The 22,299-nt window shown below is 34.5% G+C and overlaps 2 protein-coding genes across 39 annotated transcripts in view; one reads left to right on the top strand and one right to left on the bottom strand.

Annotated features, from left to right (window-relative positions):
• The window catches only part of SUPT3H (SPT3 homolog, SAGA and STAGA complex component), a 408,871-nt gene that overhangs the window by 5,447 nt on the left and 381,125 nt on the right, over positions 1-22,299 (top strand). For 25 of the 36 annotated variants that reach the window (XM_081519022.1, XM_081519017.1, XM_081519018.1 and 22 more), the window contains exon 2: positions 5,000-5,100. In XM_081519022.1, the coding sequence (XP_081375148.1) occupies positions 5,000-5,100 (101 nt within the window). Of the gene's footprint in view, positions 1-4,999; positions 5,101-12,011; positions 12,086-18,523; positions 18,589-22,299 lie in introns of all 36 variants that reach the window. The other 11 variants (XM_081519052.1, XM_081519053.1, XM_081519048.1 and 8 more) reach the window with 2 other exon arrangements.
• The window catches only part of RUNX2 (RUNX family transcription factor 2), a 231,232-nt gene that overhangs the window by 186,211 nt on the left and 22,722 nt on the right, over positions 1-22,299 (bottom strand). The window lies entirely within an intron of this gene.

Raw genomic sequence — 22,299 nt, 5'->3', positions numbered from 1 at the left:
TCTTGATGTTTAAGAGATCTCGTTTTTTGACATCCTTGTCAAATATACTTACTATTAGAAGTATAATTGATTCCAAATTTTTGTACATATCTGAAAAGTTAACCATTGTCACTCAATTGTATATTATTTTATGTAGAAACAAGTGTTTTTGATATTGGAAAAGTGAGCTTGCCATTTTGTCAGGGTTTGGATGTCATGTATTTTAGGATGATCTGACAGGCAGATTGGCTGTGCACTGTAAGAAACATTTTTGCAAAGAATAAAAAATTTTTTTGAAACTCTTTTAAGAGTTAATACTTAAGAAACTCAATATTTCTTAAGGAGAGTACTGTATATGAAAACACATGGAAAAATAAAAAGAAAGCACATGGAGTAGAAACCTACATTAATATGAAACTAAAGAAAACATATAATAATAGAACTTCAAGTGTCTCTGACCAGTGTGTCACAGCGTCTTTGTCAGCAGGTTAAAAGAAAAATTGCTCATGTAGCCAACTGAGATATGTAAGTGTAGTTTATAATCTATCTAGAGGGAATTTTTGTACTTTACAAGTGTTTTGATATTTTCAATTCAAGTGTATTTTTTGAGTGCTCATATGTTGTAACCACTGTCTTCTTTACAACACTCCTCTGAGACAAATTATTCTTGACATATGGAGAAACTAAACGAGAGATTAGTTGACTGTTACTACCAAGTTCTAGTATGTATTAACTTGAATTAGGGTGTATATAAATATATTGGAATTACTATTGTGTTATCCCCAACTAGACATAGAAGTTTTAAAATTTTGCACATTTTAATTGTCTTTTTATTTTTTATATTCTCAGTGATTGATCATTTGGTATTATTTTTCACAGCAGGAGGAAATTTAGATCATGTTATAACTTGAGCTTTTTTTTTTAAGCAATAAAGCTGAAATGTAGTGTGTAATAGTGTTGGTTTAACCATAATCTCTTCCTGCCTTTGGAGTTCTATGAAAATGAAAATGTTCTGATTATAACAGAACATTATTACTTTATATTATTTGGGATTATTACTTTATATTATGTGGGATGCTCAGATTATGAATGATTGAGACTCTTAGATGCTCAGAAATCAGTACAGAGGTCTGCTGAATTAATTTTTCTCAAGAGTGAAACAAGAAATTCTGCTATCTTTTAATAAATGGGTAGACTGATGGATTTCACAATCCAGATTTTGACATCATTTTGAGGGTGTTTTAACTAGTTATAAAGTTTTCAGCTCGGAGGTATTTTAAGCTAAAGATGTTTCATGGTATTTCTTCTTTGGTCATTTAGTCACTAAAAATATGAGCTATAAAATAGAAACTGAGTAACAGGTTCATTACATTTTTGCTTAATTCACATTTGTGATGTATAACTTTATTACTAGATTAAAAAAATTTTTTTGTCATGATATTTTCTAAGAAAAGGGGTATATCCTTAAATTCCATTATTTTTATTAAAAGATACCAGTTTTTCTACTCTGGAACAAAATTTTACTGATGTGATGTAATATTGGCTATTGGCTTAATGATCAGGTTTAAATATAAGTATTAATCAGTGATGAACTTATTCCTTGAGTTCACATTTAAACTGTGGCATGTTGAAATAATCTAGGTCTCCATCTGCACATCTGAATTCATTTTGTAAAATATGGCAAACAGCTGCATTTCAATTGAAAGCTAAAACAACTGTAGGACATTAACCCATTGAGAAGATTACAGTAGGTTTTCAGTTCCATGTTAACTATATTTATTAGAGAAAATTGACTTGAGTGCTTCTGCTTTTAACCGACATTTATTTTTTTTTAATGTCTGGGAGATAGGAAATAAAGCATTGGCATGATAGGACTTTGATGTGTAAAAACGTTAATGTCTAAAGAAGTTAATTATCCCCATCATCAAACAAAATGTGGGCACAGGAAATAATTTTAAAGATTCTAATGCACTATCAGCTCATCATGTCAAGAAAAATGTTATCCACCTGTTTGATTTAAGAATTAAATAACTTGACTGTGAAAGGATGATCATGGTTATAATAAACTAGAATTAGGACCTTTTCCTTCTTACTAATAAATACTCTCGATATGAAACATTTGCAGTAGGGGCACAATCTAAGAAAGCTGGAGTTTTGCTGCGAAGTTACTTTCTGAAATGTCTCCTCTTCAGAGAATGTTAAAGAAAGGTGACTGGATTTGCAAAATGAAAAGGAGGCGATTACTCTGGCAGTATCTCAGGAGAGTCCCACAGAATGGCATGCCTTCAGATCTGACATGAGTCAGCCTAAATCATAACTGCTTTTGGAGACTAGTGTTAACACGTAATCTTTAAGTTTAACATCTTCTCCAGGATGTCATATCTCTTGTCAGTTTCTCTTGGGACAAGTGAAACATTTTCTAAGTTCAGTGGGATAGCCAAGTTCCTTTTTTAATCACTGTGTCCTGATTCTGTAGAACTGTTCTTGGAAGTACTTGCTTTCCTGTCTTATTTTTCCCCAATCTTGGACTGATGATAAAATAATTTTTTTTTAAACTGAGTTCCAAGTGGTGTTTCCACTTTCCCTCTAATATTTGTGGAAAAAAGTACTTATCCCCCCCAAAAGTCTTCGTGAACAAACAGGAAAAATTTAGGCTTAAACAGATTGATGGTGTTTCATAGCATTAGCTTCTTTATTTTAGAATTTTGGTTTTCAGGCTCAGTTTGAGTGAAACCTTTTTCTTTCTGTCTCTCTGCTCTTACATTCTCTGTCGAATGATCTTTGCCTGGCCCTTAGGCCCCTCAGATTAGACCAGGACTTATGTTGGCAGAGAGTTAGTCCTGCCACAGAATGCTATTGGGATGTTCCAGATCTAGCTACCTAGCTAGAATGCTGCTGGTCTTAGGTCTCTGTCCTTTTGCATTCTCAGAAGCTTCATATGTGGCCCATCTCAGACAGTAGTTTGTAGTAGTTAATTTTTTGAGCTTTCACTCATGAAAGTGAAAGTGAAGCTCGCTCAGTTGCATCCAACTCTTTGTGACCCCATGGACTATACAGTCCATGGAATTCTCCAGGCCAGAATACTGGAGTGGGTAGCCGTTCCCTTCTCTGTGGCATCTTCCCAACCCAGGGATCGAACCCAGGTCTCCTGCATTGCAGGCAGATTCTTTACCTTATGGACCACCAGGGAAGCCCACTGTCTTTCACTCATGGGGCTCCGCCTTTCCATCTCAGTCATCAGTGAATGAATGACTGGTTCAGGTTTCCTTTATCAATTTTAGTCTCCGTTGCCCACCAAAGTGGTCAGGTTAGAGGATGTATTAAGAAATAGATTTGACAGCAGTGTGGAGAGTGAACTGAGATGCAAGAAAGAAGCTATAAATAGAATTCAACAAGAAAGTGAGGAGGTAGAAACAGAAAGTACCCACTCCAGTGTTCTTGCCTGGAGAATCCCAGGGACGGCGGAGCCTGGTGGGCTGCCGTCTATGGGGTCGCACAGAGTCGGACACGACTGACGCGACTTAGCAGCAGCAGAAACAGAAAGTAGAATTTATTTGACCTCTTAGCAAATTTTAGGGTGCAGGAGAAGGAATCAAGGATGATGATTTGAGATTTTGAGCCAGGCTGACTAGTAGCAGCACTGATATCAGTGTGAAAACATAACTTATTTTGTAAGGAAACTGATTAATATTTGTTGAATTATATTGAGGTCTTCTAGTGAAAAGATTCAAGTTTCTTAAACTTTGTGATGGTGATGTAAGGATAATCTAAATTTGTCATATAAAAGTTCTTAGCACATCAAGAAAGGGAGAGTTCTTTAGTTCTTTCTGTTTATAATAGTTAGCATTGTATACTGACTGCTCAGAACTGTTCTGGATGCTTTGTTCATGTTAGTTCATTTAATCCTTACAACAACCCTGATAATTGTAATCCTTACAATTATTATTACCATTTTACAGATGAGGTAACTGAGGTATAAAGAAATTAAGGAACTTGCCTCAAGTGCTAGTCAAGTAGTAGAGCTCGGCTTCTAACCTTGGCGATCTGGTTCTTGACTCCTCATTATTTTTATTATACTTACATTTCTCAGTATTGCTTAATTTTATTATATAATTTAGATTTGTTAATTCTTCTTTAACTCTGCAAACTATTTTTTAAAGAAAGTCATAGTATTGAAAAATTTATATAAACATAAAATAGTAGCTAACATTTGTTGAGCACTTACTGTGTCCTTGAGATAAAAGCAAGGCTTTTATCTACTTTTATTACTTAAATGTTGTTTTCACTAATTCTTATTTATGGGACTGCCACATACAGTAAATAAAATGGTATATATTAGGATTGGCATCTAGTTTTCCCATTATGCATCAGCTTCATTTTATTGGGAAAAGAAATCACATTTTAAATTGTTGAGTGTTGTTTAACCATAAGATTGTAACATATCACAATGCTAACTTCTGATCTACTGATTGGCTTTATTTCTATTATTCGTATTTTTGGCTGTGGTTCAGATGGGAATTAGGTCATGTTTTGGTATTGTAATTTTGTATCTTACAGCTGTGCAACTTTTTCTTTAAATGAAATGTTGCTTGAAACCCCAACATATAAAATAGAAAAATCAGAGTTCTTGTGTTCAGGATGGCCAGTGGGAGCTCACTGAAACTGAGAGCTTACTGGAATATTGCTGGGGAATCTTAGGGCCCCTGGAACACATTTTGAAAGCCACTGAGCTCTATTAAAATACTTTAATGAGTATATTTCTCCCAATACTTACTGTAAAATATGTAATGAAAAGTTTATCGCACGAGCAATTTTTTGATATCATATTTGACTAAGCAGTCTTCTACCTTGCTATTTGATTTTAAAAGAACAAGCATGGATAAATCAGATTTTTACATAAGACAAATCAGAATTAAAACAATTTCTGTCGTTTTTGAAGTAATTTATAATTGCTTCCATTTCCTATGCATTTACTTATAGCTAAATACATTTTGTAAGCTGAGTTCTCTTTTATGTTTAGATGAATAATACTGCAGCCAGCCCAATGTCTGCGGCCACTTCAAGCAGTGGAAGAAGTACGGGGAAGTGTATAAGTTTCACAGCAGAATTGCAGAGTATGATGTGAGTATGGCTGTATGTCTCATTTACTACTCTTTTAAGTTTGTTCATGTTGACAAGACCACAGAAATAACAAGATTTATAAAACTTAACTTGAAAATTTGTACTTAAGTAAAAAATGAAATAATCTGATAACATTTTAAATAGCCATGTACAGAAGGGGCAAATTGGTTAAAAATGCAACAGTGATTCTGTATTCCAAAAGTATTGGTTCATCTTCATAAAAGAATGAATACTCATGTAGACATTTGTGCCCTAATTATTATCTACCCAGATCTGTATTATGGATTGTTTATTGGTATTTTAGGTTTAGAAAACTTTGACATTGATTATATTCTTGGATAGTTGGAAATATTTTCACAGAGTCCTCAAGTTTTTCTCAAATGTCAGTCATAATAATTCCATGAACCTCATTTGGTTTTCAGTTTTGATAATATTTCTGTGTTTCAGAACTGGAGAAAAAACTTAGGACATTTAAAAAACACATTCATTTTGTTTTTGAGAAATTGCGTATTCATTAAGATTTCTTTCCTAAGGCTCTTTTCGGCTTGATTTCTGGCTTCTTTCGTTGAGACTGCATAACTTGATCTGATGAGAGGTAGCAGATTTATTAGAAATGTCTGCTGGCACATATTAGTTTTTCTTTATTATTGGTTCAGGAGACAATTTTCTGCATATGGGGGACAGCACATTAGAGCTCTTCTTTTCCTGTGGCTACATTATTCATGACATACCCAGCAATTTTAAAAGAATGTTTCTGTTGAAGCTTTAAGTGGGTGTATATTGATAGTCTTCATAGTGGATTAACTCCCCTGTGTAATGATTATCGTTCAGGGGAAAAATGAGTTTGAGCATGTATCTAATAGTTGCTTGGTAAACATACTTTAAACAGCATTGAAAACATTCAAGTCACAGGTTCTCAAACTTTGATCTTGGGATCCCTTTAAACTCTCAGTTATTGAAGACCTTAAGCACTGTTTGTTTATGTGAATTGTATCTATTATTATTCATTGCTTAGAGTTTAAAACTAATAAAAATGATTCATGTGAAAAATAATAAGCCTATGATATGTTAACATAAGTAATATATACCCTATAAAATAATTACATTCTAAAACCAAAAATTGGTAACACATTTTGTTAGGTAAGATAAGACTAAATTAAATGTGTTAATTTAGGAGTTGTATGAAATTAGGCTGTCTTTTAAATTATGGAAACTTTTAAGGGTTTATGCTTTTATACACTTTGTGTATTTAAAGATTTTAGCTATAGTATAGTAGCTTTATGCTAAAATTTTATGTTGTACTGTTAATTATGTTTAAAAACTACTAAACATGTTTTAGAATGTTTATAATAAAGCAAGGAAATTCATTTTCCTGTAGAGCCAGTGCATTAATTTACTTTGTAATTTTAAAAACTTTTAATTTTGAAAATTTCAAACTCATAAAATCATTGGAATAGTGTAGTGAACTCCATACATCCATCCTCAGACTAACAGTAATTGTGTTTTGCCAGTCTTCTTTAACCTTTCTCCCGACTCCTCACTTTTTTTAAATGAAATTATTTTAAAGCAAGCTATCATATTTCAAATTTGGTATTATTTATTAAAACAGTATATTTATTATTAGGTGTAAAAACATGCTTTATAGCTGAGGTCAGCAAACTATAGCCATAGACTGGCTGCTTGTTTTCAAAAATGAGATTTTATTGGACCACAGTCACAGGCATTGTTGATCTATCATCTATTGCTTCTTCCATGCTTCATGGCAGAGTTGAGTATTTGTGACAGAGACCATATGGCTTGTAAAGCTGAAAATATTTACTATGTGGCCCTTTACAGAAAGTTTGACGACCCCTGATCTATAGAAACAGCTTTCTGTAAGAAGAAAGCTGTATTTCCTTTTGTCATTTATACTTAAAAGAGGTTCTACTTAGTGCATTGGATAGACTGTAGGCCACTTAAGAAAACTGAGAAAAAAAGAAAATAAAAGCTAAATTCAGCACTTTCTTATTAAATACTTTTGCAAACATCTTCCCAACTAATGTGCTTAAGCTGGATTCAGAATGCAAAAGTTATTGTTGGCCACAGCTTTGGAAGAAATGTATATTTTCCTTCTATTTCAGACCTCATAGAGAGGCTATTCCTAATAGTTACATTCATCATGTATAGTCTGAAGTTATTTTTTTCTTCTTATGAATTGCTTCATAGAGCAGGAAAATGGGGCCAAGATTAGGGGAATCCTTTTTTAATTTGCCAATATTTTCTGATGGCATAATGTTTTCAGGCTTTTGATTATATAAAATTAGAATCAATATGCATTTGATCCTTGCTTATGTGATTTTAAATGAGAAAGTGCAGCCTTAAGTCTCTGTGTTTATTTCATGTTGTAGGAATTTCATTCTGTGAATCTTTACTTTTTTTCCTCTGCATTTTCACAGTTCTTCTAAGCCCATGTGTATTGTGTTGCTTCTTTTAATCCTCTCCAGCCACTGTCTTCCCCAGCCATTCACCATTAATGAGCTGTTTTTTCTTGACTCCATGACCTCCAAATAAGTAACAATATTGTAGTGTCATTTCCAGGGAATGGCTTCACTGAAGGGTGTCTAGTTGTCAGGCACAAATGGAATTGTCAGGATCTGCTATTAACTACAGAGCTGGCAGCTGGTCTGTCTTCCTATTAGAGGCTCGATAGGACTGACCATATTTTAGGTTTGGGTGAGAAATACTGTGAGTGCAGCATTCTCTAGGACATGCCTCTACAGATTTTAAACTAAAGGATTGGCGGTCAAACAGTTCCTGGGGGGTTTGGGAATGACAGCAGCTTTACCTTACCTATGCTTGAAACTTAACACTTTTGCTCTATGCTCCTTATTACAGCTCTTTGAGTAATATGTGCTAGGAAGGGTCCAGAGGCTTTTTTTTCATTTTAAAGTTATTGAACTCAAGTAGCCTGTAAATTAGAAAGTAAAATCTTTTCAACCACATTGCAGGTATTTTGAACGATTTCTTAAATAATTTAAATTAAGTACACTTCAAGGAATCTTCATTGAGCTTTCTCTTCCTTATTTTACTCCCTTATAAATTTCTTTGCCTGGCTATATTGTACTCTTGCAGATTTATAGGCCTGGTGATAATGTCAGGTTTCACTGCTTGGTAGCATTTAGTAATTCTCATGTGACCAAATTAAAAAAAAGGATTTTGTTTGCATGCTACTTATATTTTCTAAGAACTCTTCCAAGTGAAATTTCACCCTTATCTAAAATCCACAGGGTGAAAAAAGTGTTTTCTAAATCAGAGTTTTCTTTATAGACAATGAAATTCACTCTTTTAGTTGTACTATTCTGCAAGTTTTGCATTTTTTAAAAAAGCAACGTTATTGAGCCCTTCCTTGTATGGCAAGACCTGAATGCCTTGGAGATAGTCTAGCAGTAGAGAAGGGTTGTGGAGGTGAATGAATGTCACGTGATAGGATGTGAAAAATTCCATGGTAATACAAAGTGGAGAGTGATGATCTGAGTGTAGTCTTCCTGACTTTAGGTCTGTACTCCTGACTGCTTTCTGGAACACCCATTAAGTATTCTGTTAGCAGCTCAAACTTGGTATGTCCAAAAATGAATGAGTAATTTTCTCAGTAAGATTTGCTTCTTCTCTTGGGGATTTTGGGATAAATAGCAATAACCATATATACACTGCTACACTAGAGTAAGGGCACAGTTGTGTATGTGAAATGGTATCATTTGGCTATTATATAACATTAAGAAATGAATTGTGAAAGAATGTGTTCCTAGTTCTATCCATACCTTAATCTGACTGTCAAGGGATCTAACATATAAATATATGAATTAATAATTGATATTTATTAAATGGCCACAGGGTTCCTTCAAACACTGAGTTTCCCTGGTGTATTTAAGTTTTTCAGGAGTCTGGAGCAAAGAAATTCTTAACCGTGATAAGTGGTAACATTAATATATTAATATTACAGTTTCAGAGATGCTTTAATAAGGCTGATGATAATAGCAAATGCTGTTGTGTGTACCAGGCATTCTCCTGAGCACTTCCACATACCATTTCATTTACTCCGCACACTGCCCTTTGAGGATAGTGTTATTCCCTTTTATAGATGAGGAAACTTGGGACATACATGTTTGTAACACCAAAAATTGCCATTGCAGCCATTTACCACTTGTAAAACCTTGGTTTGAAACAGGAAGTCTAACTCCAGAGTCCATGCTCTTAACAAATTACGCTAAACTACATTTCAACTAATAAAACTTATTTTGATTTACAAAATTTAGTTTACAAATGAACTTTTACCAACTTATATGTGACTAGTGTGGTATAAGGAAGTAATAATGGGAAAGGCGAGTAATTGGTGGAATTACTGTTATTTGTGATGAGGTCTAATTTTTATAATAAAGATTGGATTAATTTGTATTTTCATATTATCATAGCATTTGTTTCAATTTCGTATGTCTAACCACCAGATCTTTTTAAGCAAGGCCATATCAGAACCAATAAAAAGTATAATTTTTCATAGAAATTTAATACTTATGTACTCCTTATTAGATGCTTATATGTGTGATATTTCATAATTTTGAATGTAAACATGGCCACACTGTTGAATAGTTAAATATCTGTCCTACTTTTGTATTTTGTCACTATTAAATTATTTATTTTAATTCTTGATATTTAAATTTCATTAAAATATGTGTATAAACTTATCTTTGTACTTTCTGTGAAATTCATCAGTTTGGAATGCTTTAAGATATACACTGGTTTATAAATATAAGAATAATGAACATTTACAAATTGTAATATAAAATTGGTCATAATCTTTCCTGAAAGTGAGAAAATGTGCAAAAGTTGATTGAGAACATAAAAGCACTGTGAAGCTGAAGGTTGTTTATACTTTTTTTCCCCTTTTAGAAATGAAATAAGATAATGTTTAAATTGCTTGATTCAACTGAATTAGGTACTTGCACTGAAAAAGCATATCATTTTATAAATGTGACAAAATACAGTTTTGAATTTGTATTTAAATATCTCTATCAATTATTTCATGAAAAGAAGATAGCTAGGCCTTTTATTTTAAGATACATAATTACTAGAGGGAAAAACTTCTGATTAGTCTTAGAAATGAATTCTTGAAATTCAGGGAGATAAGAGTCATTTAATAATTCTGTGATGAGAATCCTTGGGCCTGTGGGGAAGAATTCATGGGTTTGTCATTCTGGAATTGTAGTGCTAGGTAAGTGCACCTTGCTAACGCTGGTCAGTGGGAACACCTGTTCTGAACTGCTTTGATATCAGCACCAGGACCTAATTGATAGATGGTTATTTATTGACTTCACTTATCTTTCGTGTTAATATTCAGACATTATACTGTGCTCTTGAGTGCTTCCCTAGACCCTGTTGAGGGTGTTATGTAGTATATGGCTTTTGTGTAGTAGTAGCTTTCTAAAATCTGAAAACTTCTGAATTCTGAAATACTTCTTTCAGATAAGGCCTTGTAGACTTGTATCTACCTTATACGGTTTATATGAAAATTAACTGAGGTACTGAGTCAGAGCACGTGAAAAACACTGGCACATGTTTATTGTTCCTGGCACATGATAAACAATGTCCTGTTAGTGCTTATCATCATTGTACTTAAAAGAATGATTATAATCATCAACCTATTGATTTAGGAAGTTTATAAAAATGTTTCAGGTGTAGGGAGAAAAGTTTGCAGTTTTATGGAGAAGATTTTTATAATTATAGAGAAAAAATTAATTTGTCTATATTATAGCATGCTGTCCAGTAGAACTTTCTGAAGTGATGGAAATGTCTGTTTCTGTACTTTCCAGTATGATAGCCACTAACCACAGGTACCTTTTGAGTGCATTAATTGAACTAGGCAACTGAGCAACTGGATTTTGCTCTTTATTTTAATTAGTTTAAATTTAAATAATTACATGTAATAAATGGCTCCCATTTTGGACAATACAGAAGAAATATGGAAAATAAATACATGAAATACTTCTTTTCTGATATGCTTATATTTTTGTTGAAATTGGAAAAATACGTTTTACATGTTACATGATTTTGTTTTGCCTTTACTCTTAATGCTGTCATTCGTTAACATTTTACTCCTTCTCCCTTTTTTGGGTTGTCATTGTCTCACAGTTTTTCAGTGATTTGGGGATGTTAATTTTTGGTTACTTTGACAGGTCAGGTTTGATGGGGAGGTTTAATATTACTTTCGTGTTCTATTTTGTAGGCAGTCTGGATAATACTGAATATTAAAAATGTTCTGTGAATTTACTTAATGTATTTATATTTAGTCTTTCTGAAAATCCTGTGATTATTGCTCTGGGTATATTATATTGCACTTAATTATCATGCCAGTTGTATAACTGAATATGTAACAGCATTGTGAGTTTTGTGTGCTTGTTTTCATGTAGCTGGATTTGCAAAACTTCTGGTAGCTATATAAAATTTAGCAGTATGTCTCATAGCATTCTGTCAGTTCATTATTTTCATTTTAAATATGCTGAGATGTTGAAAACTTATTTTTAAATGTATGAAAGTCAAAATTAATCTTTGAAAAAGATACTCAATAAAAATTGATTCGTAAATGCTGAACATATATTAGAGGTTACTAATTTTGAGTAGGAAATTAAAATTTTTTACCTATGATTATATGTTTTTTCCTTACAAGAAATTCCGTTGATACAGAATGTGAACAACTCATTATATGGATATCTATTATGTTTTTAATCCTCTGTTATTGGACCATTTGGTTATTTACAATTTTTACACTGCTATTGAAAATGATGTAATGAAAGCGTAATATCTTATATAAAAGTCTTAGAAGAAGATTTTTTCTGAGTCTAAAAGCTTTTTTGATAGTAATTTCTTAATTTATCCTCCAGGGAAACTGGACTTTTTACATGTCTACCAACAGTTATGAGAGTATCCCTCTCCATCTCTCTCTGACGTTTTAACGGTAAAAACATTGTGCTTTTCTTTAACTATTTTACATAATAACTTTCCTTTGACTACTGAGTTTGAAATTATTTTGGCCATTTGTATTTCTTCATTTGTGGTTGTATGTTCACATTCTGAGCACAGTTTTACCAAGTTCTCATTTTTCCTCCCATTGTTTATTATTACGGGCTTTTAATATATTAAAGACATAAAGCCTTTATTGATCATAATATAGAAGTCTCCCCACAAACCCCCATACCCTTCATCTTTTGGCTTCCATAAGGTTTATTTCTTTTTAACATGTTTGTTTTCATTTTCAATGTAGTTAAATCTGCCTTTATTTTATTACTTTGCTTTGACAGAAAGTCTTACCCTCAACTTTTGTACAAATCATCATGTACTTTTCATATTTCAGGCTTTTAGTTTCTACAGTTTAATATTTAATCCATTATTTTGCCATATAGTGCCAGGAAGGGTTCTGAGTTAAAACAGTTTTTACTCTAATTTTGCTTGCCAGTGGTCTCACCACCACAAATATATAAACCTCCCTTTTCTCTCAGAATTGAAATGCTACCTTTATCAGATAATGAATTATTATTTTTGAGTTTTTAGCTTTGTCTATCAAACTGTCTATTCTTTTGCCAGTACTACATTACTTTAGTTATTATAGCTTCTTAATATGTTTTAATATTTGGTATTACAGTTCAGGGTCACCTGCATAACTTCTCTTTTTAAAATATTTCTTGTCTCTTTTCCTATTTTTATTCTTCCAGATGAGTTTTAAGGGATCATTTAATCAAGTTCCAAAGCAAATTCTAAGTGCAAATTTTAAGCAGTGTCGTTTTTCTTTTCCTTTTATGCTTTCTGCTGTATACTCAAATTTCAGACATTGGTCTGTGTGATTTATTTTAAGGTCAATTAATGAAATAATTTTACTTTTAGAAATTTTATTTGAATCAGCGCTGGATAGAAACTGACTAACGAGTGACTTGGTTAACTGTTGTGTGATTAGAGATGCTGAAGAACTCAGTTTTCTTGGGTGTTTGTTTTTCTTGCTTGAATGTAGAATTGTGCTGTGCCTGCAGTGTATAAAAATCAGCCAGACTGTCACCTCAATTTTTAATTATACAATTATTGTCTTATTTTTGAGTGAAGAACATGATTGGAAACAAAAGACTAGCTTTAATTTTTTTAATAAAGACTAGCTTAAAACTGTATTCTGGCTATTAGAATTAAAAACCAGGGCATCTATGCCATATATATGTATATATCATAGACAAGAAATATATTTAATATATTTATTTTATAAATAGATGAGGTAATCTAAGTGATAAAGTGGATTTTATTTTCACGATTTTAATGAAAATATTTCTATAGTAAGGTTATTATAGCACGTTTATGACTATGTACAGATGGAATACCAGATACAATTTGAACTTTTTTTTTTAACTGAAATTTCATTGTAAATATCAGGTGTTGCAGTCCACTTGTACCATTGTGATGCCCTGGGATACCATTGAGGCATAAAGTGTAGTTTGCTTCTGTGATCAATAGTCCTACTTTGCTCTGCTATTTGAATTTATAATTTGAGGGGGGTTGAGTTTTACATTTTCTCTCGTTTGCATCAGCTCATTTTGCTGCTGTTGCTGTGCTGTACTCTGGCAGGGTTTCACCTTGCCACCCCGTCCCCCTCCCCACCCACCCCCGCTTGAATGCTGCTTCTGGCTACTATGGACTAGAAATTAAATTTATCAGATTTGTGTCTAAAATAAGTCATAGGCTAGGAAAGCCTGATATATGTTCTCTTCTGAGAAAAGTCACTTGATCTTTGGTGTGTAAACTTAATTATCAATTTTGAGAGTTGGTAAAGATGGAGAAGCTCTATACAGTCAGCAAAAACAAGACCGGGAGCAGACTGTGGCTAAGATCATGAACTGCTTATTGCCACATTCAGACTTAAATTGAAGAAAGTAAGGAAAACCACTAGACCATTCAGGTATGACCTAGATCAAATCCCTTATGAGTATACAGTGGAAGTGACAAATAGATTTAAGGGACTAGACCTGATAGACAGAATGCCTGATGAACTGTGGACAGAGGTTCGTGACATTGTACAGGAGACAGGGATCAAGAAAATCCCCATGGAAAAGAAATGCAAAAAAGCAAAATGGCTGTCTGAGGAGGCCTTACAGATAGCTGGGAAGAGAAGCGAAAAGCAAAGGAGAAAAGGAAAGATATTCTCATCTGAATGCAGAGTTCCAAAGAATAGCAAGGAGAGATAAGAAAGCCTTCCTCAGGGATCAGTGCAAACAAATAGAGGAAAACAACAGATTGGGAAAGACTAGAGACCTCTTCAAGAAAATTAGAGATACCAAGGGAACATTTCACACAAAGATAGGCTCGATAAAGGACAGAAATGGTATGGACCTAACAGAAGCAGAAGATATTAAGAAGAGGTGGCAAGAATACACAGAAGAACTGTACAAAAAAGATCTTCACGACCCAGATAATCACGATGGTGTGATCACTCACCTAGAGCCAGACATCCTGGAATGTGAAGTCAAGTGGGCCTTGGAAAGCATCACTACGAACAAAGCTAGTGGAGGTGATGGAATTCCAGTTGAGCTATTTCAAATCCTCAAAGGTGATGCTGTGAAAGTGCTGCACTCGATATGCCAGCAAATTTGGAAAACTCAGCAGTGGCCACAGGACTGGAAGAGGTCAGTCTTCGTTCCAATCCCAAAGAAAGGCAATGCCAAAGAATGCTCAAACTACCGCACAATTGCACTCATCTCACATGCTAGTAAAGTAATGCTCAAAATTCTCCAAGCCAGGCTTCAGCAATACGTGAACCGTGAACTTCCAGATGTTCAAGCTGGTTTTAGAAAAGGCAGAGGAACCAGAGATCAAATTGCCAATATCCGCTGGATCATCGAAAAAGCAAGAGAGTTCCAGAAAAACATCTATTTCTGCTTTATTGACTATGCCAAAGCCTTTGACTGTGTGGATCACAATAAACTGTGGACAATTCTGAAAGAGATGGGAATACCAGACCATCTGACCTGTCTCTTGAGAAACCTGTATGCAGGTCAGGAAGCAACAGTTAGAACTGGACATGGAACAACAGACTGGTTCCAAATAGGAAAAGGAGTACGTCAAGGCTGTATATTGTCACCCTGCTTATTTAACTTATATGCAGAGTACATCATGAGAAATGCTGGGCTGGAAGAAACACAAGCTGGAATCAAGATTGCCGGGAGAAATATCAATAACCTCAGATATGCAGATGACACCACCCTTATGGCAGAAAGTGAAGAGGAACTAAAGAGCCTCTTGATGAAGGTGAAGGAGGAGAGTGAAAAAGTTGGCTTAAAGCTCAACGTTCAGAAAACTAAGATCATGGCATCTGGTCCCATCACTCCATGGGAAATAGATGGGGAAACAGTGGAAACAGTGTCAGACTTTACTTTTTTGGGCTCCAGAATCACTGCTGATGGTGACTGCAGCCATGAAATTAAAAGACGCTTACTCCTTGGAAGGAAGGTTATGGCCAACCTAGATAGCATATTTAAAAGCAGAGACATTACTTTGCCAACAAAAGTCCGTCTAGTCAAGACTGTGGTTTTTCCAGTGGTCATGTATGGATGTGAGAGTTGGACGGTGAAGAAAGCTGAGCGCCGCAGAATTGATGCTTTTGAACTGTGGTGTTGGAGAAGACTCTTGAGAGTTTCTTGGACTGCAAGGAGATCCAATCAATCCATCCTAAAAGAGATCAATCCTGGGTGTTCATTGGAAGGTCTGATGTTGAAGCTGAAACTCCAATACTTTGGGCACCTCATGCGAAGGGTTGACTCATTGGAAAAGACCCTAATGCTGGGTAGGATTGGGGGCGGGAGGAGAAGGGGACGACAGAGGATGAGATGGTTGGATGGCATCACCGACTCGATGAACATGGGTTTGGGTAGACTCCGGGAGTTGGTGATGGACAGAGAGGCCTGGCGTGCTGCAATTCATGGGGTCGCAGAGAGTCGGACAGGACTGAGTGACTGAACTGAACTGAACTGATACTTATTACTTTTGGTTTTTGGTTGTATTTTAGTAGCTGAAATTGTTCAGGTAGCAGGTCAGAGTTTATTTGCAAGTCCTTTGTTTGGAACCGAATCTGTTTCATAATGAAACAATGTTAAGAATGTTAGGTTGCTGGGTTAGTTCAATACGCGTAATTTTTTTAACCCATAAAAGTAGTGTAAACTCCTATTTTCAGCAATGCATAATTATCATTCATACCATTTTGAGGAAGCAGGCAGGGCCGGTGACTGGGGTTGGCATGGAAGGGAGGGAAAGGTAGGGAAGCTTGAGAGTGGTAAAGGTTTGTAATGGCAGCAGTGGAGTTAGGGAGAGAAGGCTCATCAGGAATATGCTTAGTGTTGCCTAAGTTGTCAAGGGCTCTGCAGAGCTCGTTTTGTTGTTGTTCAGTTGCTGTGTCGTGTCCGACTCTTTGTGATACCACGGACTGCAGCACTCCAGGCTTCCCTGTCCACTATTTCCCCGAGTTTGCTCAAGCTCATGCCAATGGAATCATAGAAGGGCTCCACCAGCAAGGTTGTATACTTTTCTGTGACGGTGCTCAACTGCTGGGCATAGGACTGAAAAGAAAGGTGATTGGGTTGATTTAGGAATTTGAAAGGCAGATAAAACAGAAGAATATTGAAATTCAAGGTGTTAGAGGTTCTAATCACTGAGCCTAGGCTAGTGGGGAGGGATGGAATAGAAAGGAATGAAGTCGATTGATTTGTTGAACAGTGGGAGAAGGGTTTGGAGAGCTCAATGAAATCTAAAAGTCAGTAAAGTATAAGATTAATTGAGAAAACTAGAGGAATAGGAAATAAAATAAAATGGAAAATAGCAGCTTGGAAAGCTCATCCCCCAAGAAGACATCACTGGCCTGTCCAATCTTGTTAATTCCTTTCTGTGTGCCGTGGCACCTTGTATTAATAGTATACTCTTTAAAGAAGTCCTTACTTTAGTGTAGTCCAGGAATCTGATTACTTGTCTGTTTCTTTCCCCACTGTAAGCTTCATGAATCCAGAGCTTGTTTTAATTTTCCTATTTTAAAGAACCTGGTACATGTTAGATACCTAATAGGTGCTGAATTTAATAGAGTGAATTGGAAATTCTGTTCAGGGTGGGATAGTATAATTTAGGAGGACAGTCTCCATGGGACTTGGAGATTATAACTTGCTAAATTTATATTTTTATGTCCCTCATCACATGTCTGTTTTGCTTTCTTACTAACTTTAGAGCTGAAGTTATATCATTCCCTTTATTCTCTTCCTATATTAACTTGAGTTTCTTCTTCATCTTCATTGCATGAACAACTTTTGTTTTTTTTGGTGTAGCATTCTATATTTTGAGTGTCTGATTTGCTTGAAACCTCTGCTGCTTCCTTAGAAAATTGTGGCTATGTGTCACGTCTAGTTTGATGAAGGAAGGATGGTGTTGTGGAGTCATAAATTTGAGTAAGTGTCATGAGTTCTATTTCTTATATTGCTGAGAATTTTATTTGTAAAACTCAATAAACATATACATCTCTCAAGATTTCTTTTGTGGATTGAACAAGATTGTATAAATAATTTATAGAGAAGATAGATAGGTGGTCAGTGCAGATCTCTATATAAAATGTCTATACTTTTTAAATTAGTTTGACCTTGTAGGTTTATAGATAGAATTGAACCTCAGCATATTTTTGTAGGATTGCTTATCTGCCTTTATTCAGGAAGAAAGGAATCTGGCTAGTATCCATTACTTACACTGAATGGAAGATCTCAGAGTCTTTTTTTGTTTAGAGTCTTTTTTTATTTACTCCTGAAGAAACTGGAGACCAGTGAGGTGAGGTGATTTGCCCTAGACTGTGTAGTAAGTTAGTTTGGTGTTCAAGGGCTGTATACCTGGTCTTCTGAATATCAGTCCAGCTTCCTTTCCCAGAGCCTGTCTGCTATAAATTGGTGTTGACTGTTCATTTGTTCTTCATTTTTTAAACCACCAGCACTGACTCAGTTCTTTGTTTTACTTGTTTATTTGAGATGACACTACAATAATGGACCTACTTTAAAGTGAGGAGTGAGGCATATACTTGAAGTGTTTATATTGATTTAGAGCATAACTTCTTCATGTGCCTTAATTCCTATGATCATCTATTATAAACTGCTCTGAAAGTATAAAGACTTCATTCATTTAGACTCTACTGAGATGTCTGAATTTCCTGATTAGAATCTGACATTCAGTTGACAGAAAATCATCCTTAAAATTTTTTGTTGCTTTCATGTTTCATAAGTATCCTTTAAAAGACACAGTGACCTAATTATAACCATATTTCAGCAGCCAGACATGATTTTTTACAAATTATTCTTTGGTTTGAAGTTAGTTTTTTTTTCTCCTTTCAACTCCCAACATTTAGTCTAAAGAGGTGCCTGCCACTCAGTGTAACCAGTGTGTGAACTGTTCCTCATTGTCTTTTATAAGGTAAGTAGCCTGAGCCATACTGTAAACCAGTCCCCTGCTTTCTTCATTGAGATAGTTTTCTTGTGATACTGGTGAAATTAAATGATGTGCACAGTAATGTGCATTCTGGTGCAAACTCTTGATCTCGTTGTGGACTCCTAATAAATAATTCTGTCACTTATAGGAAGAACTCATTTGATATAAAGGATTATTGAATGCTAATGCTTTTCATTTATTCATCCAGCAAATTTCTTTTGAGTGTCTACTATTTGTTAGGCAGTCTTCTAGGAGCTGAGGATATAGCAGTGAATAAAGCAACAGCAATAACCCCCACCCTCACCCCTCACCCCCGATCTCTTGGAGTTTACGTTCCAGTTCTGTTAGAAATACCATTGTTATTTCTTTTTTTTCTCAGAAGTTCTGTTGTTTTTGTGTTAAAACTGTATTTTTTCAGTTTACAATCTTACGTACTTGAACCTGTGACTTGATTCTGTGTATGTTCATGTATACTGGTAATACTATTATGAAAAAATTCTTAAAGTTTTATCAACTTAATTTTTTATTTGATTCTCATGAGCTTCCTAGGACGAGAATTGTATTATCCACAAATAAGGGTTTAAGACAGGCTTCCCTGATGGCTCAGTGGTAAAGAATCTGCCTGCAGTGCAGGAGATGCAGGAGACGTGGGCTCCGTCCTTGGGTTGGGAAGATCCCTTGAAGGAGGAAATGGCAGCCGTCGCTAGTATACTTGCTGGGAAATCCCATGGACAGAGGAGCCTGGTGGGCTACAGTCCTTGGGGTCACAAAAGAGTCGGACGCAACTGAGAAACTGAGCATGCACACGCGAGTTTAAGTCAGAACTCCCGAAACACCAATCAGTGAGAGTGAGGATCATGGATCTTTTTATTCCTGATTTTAATGGAAATGTTTTTCTTGTTCATTGGTAAGCATAATGTTGACTTTTAGTTTAAAATGGTTTAAATCACTTTGAGGAAGTAGTTTTATATTTCTGGACTTAAAAAAGAAAATGAAAGGGCGTTGAGTTTTATCAGATGCCAGAAAGGTTGTCTTTGAGATGATTGTATGCCTTTTTCACATTTGACCTATTAATATGTTATGTTAGCAAGTTTTCTATCATTAAACCATGTTTACAATCTTGTTATGGAAGTTTATTATCATTTATTAATTATATCTCTAAAATAAAGATTAATCTAGAACCCACTTGAACCTTTGACTTCATTGTGTCTGTCTTTACGTACAGAAGTAATACTGTAGAATAATAATCACGTTTTTTTTGCTTAGCTCATTGTCTCTTTCCTGTGATTTACAAAACCTTTGACAACAGTGTTTGTATTTTTTGTCTCCTTCTGATTTTATTTGAAATTAGTAGTTCTGAAGGAAGAATCTTTTTAGGAGGAGATGTAGAGGGAGTTACTTTCTAATAAAAGAACAGGTACATCATGAACTGACTATGCAACTTATGTGGATAGAACAGTGTATTAAGCAATCATTCTTCGATTACCTGTCTTATATTTCTGACACATGTCCTGTTTCTCAGATTTTAGAGATTATACTCTGATATTAGAATTTTAATGATGAACTATAAAGCCTGGCAAATTAAATTGATGAAAATCAGTGAAACACTCTATTGCTTACAAAGACTAGATCTTCTAATGTGATGACTCTCAAACTTCAGCATGCATTAGAATCACCTCAAAGCCTTGCTTAACTGTAAGACCGCTGGGCTTTACTTCCAGGCTTTTGATTTCAGTGAATCTAGAGTGAGCCCAATAATTTGCCTTTCTGATAAATTCTGAGTCAATGCTGGTATGGATGGTCTAGAAACCAACTTTGAGAGCCAGCACACTATCTCTCAGTGCTCCCTGACTTACAGTGAATAGTTGATTTAATCACAGTTCTAGCAGGTGAGGACTAAAAGAAAACTCTGGGTAAACTAAAAGCCGACAAAGAAACTTAGCACTTTTCTTAACCCTTATTTTTAGTAGACTGAATAATGGAAGATCGAAGGATAAAATGTAGAGGGTTACTGTGATTCTGTCATTGTGATTAAGTGTGTAGAGATAGACTGAAATCCTTGTGATGGGGTGTTCTTTTCTTTCCTACCTGTAGTTGCTGCAGAAGTATTAAACTCAAATGTAAATCCCCCATCCATATTACAATCAATAATATTTGTAATCAAGATCCCACTGATTATATAGAGACACAATTTTATATCAGTGGAAAGATTACAGATTTAAACATCTTTATTCATAAATTAGTTTATAATTCACTAAATATACATGGTATGCTATGCATGGTGGATTCATTTGCATAAATAAGTAATTACAAATTTTGACAATTACTAAAGAAAATGCACAGGTCACTCTGGAATTGTGAAATGTGGAAACTTAATTCAGGGAACGCCTCTCTAAGGAAGTTCATATAAGCTGCACCTGAAGGATTGGCAGGAGTTTGGGCTCCACAAAGATTATAGAAAGAGGAAATATTACTATCATCACTAAATCACTTAATAGGTATCATGCACTCATATCTTTACATATATTATTTCATTTACTAGCCCTGTTAGTTGGATAATATTTCTCCCAACTTTCAGATGAAAAAACTGAGGATCAAAGAAGTTAAATAACTTTGCCACAGTTTCACAATTACTAAGTAGTAGAGCTGGGATTTCATTAGGTCTTTCTGATTCTACAGCCAGACTCTTAACTACCATGTTACATTAGGGAGATTTGAGGGTATTTTCTAAATTACCAGATTACATGAGCTTCTTTCCTATTTTATTTTTTCTCATTTTGCACCAGGGCCCTGCTGTTTCTATAAATTAGACCAGAGTAGGACATTTACAGACACATATGTTCAGATATGCATATGTATAGATATTTATATTCCTACTACTTTAACTTACTCTCATTGTAAAGATAACACTTTTGAGAGATTTTGAAATCTTTAGAAGAAAAGAAATAATCTCATCATTCAGAGATAACCATTTTGACAATTTTGTTATGTTTGATTATTTCAGTATTTAGGCATTCGTTATTTTTTTAAAAATTGTAATCCACTTTGTATACAAAATTACTTACTGATAAATAGACCTACAATGTTCAACTGAGATCTACATCCGTTTTTGGAATGCTAATAATTTTATAATAGTTTTGTTTCATAACATATTGACTTTAGACTTCATGTAAGTAGTGAGAAGGAAGAGGTTTTACATATTTCATGAAGTCAGATTAAAAGCATTCTGTTAAGAGTCATCTTTGGGAGTCAAATTTGGTAAATCATTCTTTAACCTTGTTGCTCTGATGGAGTGAAGTTTTTGTAAGAGAGACTTATAATCTGATTGCTGATCTGTTTTTTTCAATTTTAAGGAACAAGATGAGATCTTGACTTGTAGTTTATCCTTAAGAGTATTGTGCTAATAGTGTCCCTATTTTTTTTTTACACTATTACATTTCATTTATTGATTTTTATACATTGCATGAAATTTCTTGGGTGTGTTTTGTGAATACGGAAAAATCATTTAGATTTCAGCTGTCTATTTAAACGACAATCCCACAGGCTTATGTTTCTTTTTGTTTGACTTTTTTTTTTTTGTCTCTAGCTTGTATATACCCCTTGGATTTTGTGGACAGACCCCCAAGGATGCCAGAAGAGTTTAAAAATATGTGGCCTTAAGCCTTGCCACATTTTATGTTTATTAACCAATTTTAA

This window comes from Giraffa tippelskirchi, chromosome 8 (assembly GCF_054371585.1).
Source record: "Giraffa tippelskirchi isolate mGirTip1 chromosome 8, T2T-mGirTip1v1.2.pri, whole genome shotgun sequence".
Taxonomy (NCBI): domain Eukaryota; kingdom Metazoa; phylum Chordata; class Mammalia; order Artiodactyla; family Giraffidae; genus Giraffa; species Giraffa tippelskirchi.
Note: the sequence above shows the minus strand (reverse complement) of the source record. Positions and strands in the feature narration are given on the sequence as shown.